The sequence below is a fragment of the Sinocyclocheilus rhinocerous genome, unplaced genomic scaffold, assembly GCF_001515625.1.
Source record: "Sinocyclocheilus rhinocerous isolate Xijiao unplaced genomic scaffold, SAMN03320098_v1.1 scaffold693, whole genome shotgun sequence".
In the NCBI taxonomy this organism is placed as follows: domain Eukaryota; kingdom Metazoa; phylum Chordata; class Actinopteri; order Cypriniformes; family Cyprinidae; genus Sinocyclocheilus; species Sinocyclocheilus rhinocerous.
The window spans coordinates 242,672-248,094 of NW_015654933.1; the positions used below are offsets into that span (position 1 = coordinate 242,672).

Genomic DNA, 5,423 nt, shown 5'->3' on the forward strand with positions numbered 1-5,423 from the left:
GTCATTTGGAAGTGTGTAGGCCTTCTTGCATTATTATGCTGTTACATTATGATTATATATTCAGTGGCATAAAATGGTCTTTAAAATGACAGTAATATCGCTTATCGCAATTATTTCTGGGGCAATATATCGTGACAGGCCTATGTGTGAGTGTGTGAGTGTGTGTGTGTGTGTGTGCGAGTGTGTGTGTGCGAGTGTGTGAGTGTATGCGAGTGTGTGTGAGTGTGAGTGTGTGTGTGTGTGAGTGTGTGTGTGTGCGTGTGAGTAACACTCCGGGAATGATGGAGGCGTCTATGGGGCTGGTGCTGATGATGACATCACTGAATCAGTCTGCTGTTGTGATGTTATGATGAGTTTCTCCTGGAGATTCTCACACTGCTGGACTGACTGCGTTTGGCTGTGTTTCATCACGGATCATGTGTTTGTTTTATCAGCCCATAATCCGCTCAGGATAGGGTTGTCATGGTAACGCTCGGAGTTTGATCCCATGAGGTTCCTCTCTTCTCAGTGTGTGTGTGTGCATCAAATATGATCTCACTGAACACACGTGTGCATGAGGGCTGTTTTTCCATGAGCAACAGGGCCGTTTGTGCTGGTCAGGAATCATCACTCCACGAGTCGACGGAGCCAGATGGAGATGAGATGATCTCAGCTCAGCGTTTGTGAACTACAGGAGTGATTTTGAATCAATGCAGTGATTGATGTGAATCTGCTCATGCTGTAGTGTTGTGGATGGATGAGGTCTCCTCACACACACCTGATGTGATCTCTAAAACTGGACGTTTTAGATCTATTTAGCATTTTTCTGATTTTATATTATATTTGAACAACTAGGAAATGTTTAAGACAATATGTGCCTTCATATTCATGCAAAGCTATTTAATAAGTCAATAGTTTCGCATTTACACCATGTTGATCTTCATGTGTGCTGCACTTGCAACACAACTTTCTTTAACCAGATGGTTAATTGGGACCCTATGGTTTATGTGATGTGGACAACACGGACAGAATCGTGGAATCCAGTCATAAAAATGGAATTTACTGTATAATACTGAATGTCATGGAATTTGCCAAATTTTGGATGAATAAATCAAAAGTAGGTCAAGTACACTTACATCAAAATGCGGTATGGACTAGTGTGTGTGAATATTAAGCCACAAAAAGACTATTTAAATATGAATCCTGCATGTTCTGCGGTTGAATGAATGAATGAATGGTGCAGGTTTTGTTTACTACACACATACTGAAGTGTGTGTGATGCTCGCGGTGTTTTCAGCCACAATATATGAACACATGAACTTCATCTCTAGAACTGCTTAGTCACTTCATGAGCATTTTACCATTTCTTTTGAGAAAAACTATCATCATATCATATACAAACAGAAACTCAAAGTCTTCACAGCAACCCGTCAAAGTAAACGTTTGGTTTAACTTGAAGAAAAATGTATTATTGAAACATTATTTTTTAAAGGAATATTTACCAGAATTTATTTACCAGAAAAATGTAAATGCACAGCACAGAGAAAGAGAGAGAAAAAAAAATCTTAATTTAAGGGAATTTTTTTTCAACTTTTAATAAATTGTGCTTTGCTGTTAAATTGTGTAAGTTTCATGATTTCAATTAATTAGACATGATGCTATTTGATTTTTTTTTTAATTTAACCATTAAAACAGAGTCTAGAAAAACTAAAATGGAATAAAAATGGAATCCAGAAAAACTAAAATGGAAAAAATGGAATTTGGGAAAAAAATGGATTTCATATGGCCCTGTTTAATAAAGAGAATGACCCGTATGCTCACGGGTCACATGCCCAATGTTTCTCAACCCTGTGTCCTTATCACAGGAACTAAAGATGTGAGTTCTGTACTGATGATCGTGGAGATCCTGACCATCATATTATCATCATATTCATCGTACATTCACAGTTTTATGACCGGATGAATTATGGGATGATGAACTTTAGCATCATTAGACTTTAGACAGCAGGACGTCATCAGCTCTGGCCAGACCGTGTGTTATTGTAACCCAGATTCGGCTGTAGACGGGCCCCTCGGGAGTGGGGCCTGCAGGGGGCGGGGCCAGAGCGATGACATCACTGCAGCAGAACGCCATTCACACTGAGAAGTGAATGAGACGAGACGCTTCAGTGAGTTAATCAGAGCCGACACCAGGTATTTACCTGAGAGAGTGTGTGTGTGAGAGTGTGAGTGAGTGAGTGTGTGTGAGTGAGTGTGTGTGTGTGTGTTAAGGAAATCCCTCTGTTCTGAAGTTGCTTTGTTTCAGTTGATCTTGTTAGTAGTGTTTCTGTGTGTGTGTGTATTAGTGTGTCTTTCTGTGTGTGTGTGTGTGTGTGTTTATGAGTCGCACACATATAACGATCATTATTTGCAGTTGGTTTCTTTCTACTCGAATCAGTTGTGTAAAATATCATTTGAAAACAAACACAGTTAGTCAGACTGGTTATAAGGGCTGTTTATGGAACTGGCTGCTGGTCATAGTTACTCGTGGGAAACTTTGAGTTAGATGCGTGTCAATTACAGGCTGTTGTTGATTGTAATGAGATGTAATTGTTAGTGTTAATGCTCCTGTTTGACGTTTTATGAGCTGTTGATGAAGAACAGATATACTACTCATCAGAAAACATGAGCGGTTGAGCTGCTTTATGACAGGACCGACTCGTTCCCCATCATTCCCTGTGCAGCGCAGGAGTGACGAACACACAGATGAAGCAGTGCATCATGGGTGTTTAACCCATGACATCATCCACATGTGTTTGTGGTCAGCAGCTGAGTCTCAGCATCAGCGCATCACGATGGCCCTGAGATCTCCGGCACGATTTGTATCGACAAAGCATTAAAATGATACAAAACATAAATTTTTGTTAGAACAACTGAAACCGAGTTTGAACAAGCAGTATGGAAGAAAAACACAAAAAACTGATTATGAATGATTATAAAACAGAGATTGTGTCACTTATAAAGAGAGTGCTATTCTGAATATTTTGCTGAATTTGGACTTTGTTTGAATGGAAACTTGTTTCCACCACAGAATAAAAAAATTAATAGACTTGTATCACAATTTTGAATTTTTTCTTACAATTTAAAGTTTTTCTTTGAGTTTATTTCTTGCAATGTAAAATTTTTTCTTGGAATTCTGAGTTTACATCTTGCAATTCTGTTTCACAGTTGCATTAAAAATGTCAAAATTGAGATAAAAAGTGTCAACTAGATAAAAAAAAGTTCATCAAGACAAACTTTAGGTTGAAAGTTTATAGCAGTTGTAAAAGCCTGAAGTTTGACAATTTAGATAGATTAGATAGATGCTGATAACATGTTTCTAGCATGATTAGCCTGTTACTAGAATATTGCTGGCATGATTAGCATGTCGCTAGCATGATTAACAAGTTACTAGCATGTTGCTAGCATTTTTCTAGCATGATTATATTTTAAGGTGTCCTTGTTACGGTCTAATTATACATTTAAGTACTGAGTAATATTAATTAACTACATGTACTTACTTTAGGGTTAGGGTTTGTCTTACTTACAATTATGCATAATTAATTATTATTATAATAGTAAGTACATGTAACGTGTAACAAGGACACCTTAAAATAAAGTGTTACCTTTTTAAATTTTTATTCTGTGATGAAACAAGCTTCCATACGGTTTGTGATGCTTCAGGTGATGTTTTTAACTGCTGTATTTATGTTTCTGTCTTCCTGCAGTTGTGTTTGTGAGATGATGGTCGAACTTCCGCACTAAGATGTAGAATCCAGACGAGGAGGAGGAAGAGAGACAGAAAGAGGAAGGAACTCGCGTCTGAACGACACACTCGGAAGAAGAGAGAGAGAGAGAGACAGCTGTTCCAGCCATACAACACACTCACAGCTCCCTGTGACCTTCGACCTCAGCTGCGCACCATGTGTCACGTGATCGTGACGTGCCGTTCGATGCTGTGGACTCTGCTCAGCATCATGGCGGCGTTCAGCGAGCTCATCGCCTTCATGAGCACCGACTGGCTGCTGGGCTTCCCGCGGACGCCAGACGCCGTCTTCTCTCCGTACGGGGAAACGTACCGACCCACGCTGGGCATCTACGGCCGCTGCCTCCGTCTGCCCCACCTGCGGCGCGGCGTTCTGTGCGGCCCGTACGCCGTACACTTCACTGAGATCGCCAGCGGTTTCTGGCAGGCCACCTCCATCTTCCTCGCCGCCGCGATCCTGCTGCTGAGCGCCGTGGCCTTCATCTCCGTCTTCACCATGTGCTTCCAGAGCATCATGAAGAAAAGCATCTTCAACGTGTGCGGACTCCTGCAGGCCATTGCTGGTGAGACACACACACACACACACACACACACACACACTCTCTCACACACACTCTCTCTCACACACACACACACACACACTCTCACACACACACACACACACACACATACATTCCCCCCAAAAAATTATAAAAAATAGTAAATGATGTTTATCTGAAAGTGTAAGAATGCAAACAGGTTTTCTGTAAGGGGTAAGTTTAGGGTTAGGGGATAGAAAATATCGTTTGGTCAGTATATAGAAGTCTAATAGAAGTCTATGGAAAGTCCCCACAATTCACAGAAACAAACGTGTGTGTGTGTGTGTGAGAGAGAGAGAGAGAGAGTGTGTGTGTGTGTGTGTTAAAGAGAGTGTGCGTGTGTGTGTAATGGTCAGGTGTGAGTGAGTGTGTGTGCAGCTTTGAGACCTTCAGACCCTCAACAACATGTGGAAAGAATTTATGACCTACTTTCATTTCCTCACATTATAGCAGACAGACACACACACACACACTCTCTGAGTCTCATGTGTTATTGTCAGATAAAGCCACCTCTAAACAGCACGTTTAAACCGTGATCTGTGATTGGTTGCTTCACATGTCAGTCAGATGTCTATTCTAGGGCTGGGCGATATAGCTAAAAAATGTATCAATGATATAATGTTTCATATCGTTCGGTATCGATAATTATTGAAATTTTTTTATAACCCTTTTTAAAACGAAGAGCAATCAAATTTTTTTGTTAAAATTTACCCACTGTATTTTTCATTTACCCAATTTATTAAGACAACAAATATTTTTTGTTTTGTTTTAACAGTCAAACACAAAATAAAATTTAAACAAATATCTCCTTTCTTATGTTTTATCTGCAGATTAAATAAGTCTTAAGGAAATTTTTGTTGAGGCCACAGGAGGGCGCAATGAGCAAAATAATGCAGCGCATTAAATTGTTTATTCAGTCCAATGAAATAACAACTGCCTATAAAAAACGCGCATAACGTCTAAATTAACATATATAAAACAAATATAATTTTGTAAACTGCATAAACAATTATGAACAAAACAGCATCACGTATTTATGCATTGCTTAATACAAAGAGCCGAATCGCCCATCACGCAGATTG

At 39.7% G+C, this 5,423-nt stretch overlaps 1 protein-coding gene and 1 long non-coding RNA gene across 4 annotated transcripts in view; one reads left to right on the forward strand and one right to left on the reverse strand.

Moving 5' to 3' along the window:
* Window positions 1-5,423, forward strand: part of LOC107717747 (lipoma HMGIC fusion partner-like 2 protein) — a 16,931-nt gene that overhangs the window by 10,221 nt on the left and 1,287 nt on the right. For 2 of the 3 annotated variants that reach the window (XM_016524578.1, XM_016524580.1), the window contains exon 2: window positions 3,726-4,326. In XM_016524578.1, the coding sequence (XP_016380064.1) occupies window positions 3,921-4,326 (406 nt within the window). In that variant the 5' untranslated portion in view covers window positions 3,726-3,920. Of the gene's footprint in view, window positions 1-2,107; window positions 2,173-3,725; window positions 4,327-5,423 lie in introns of those variants that run through there. The other variant, XM_016524579.1, reaches the window with a different exon arrangement.
* Window positions 1-5,423, reverse strand: part of LOC107717748 (uncharacterized) — a 20,804-nt gene that overhangs the window by 2,980 nt on the left and 12,401 nt on the right. The window lies entirely within an intron of this gene.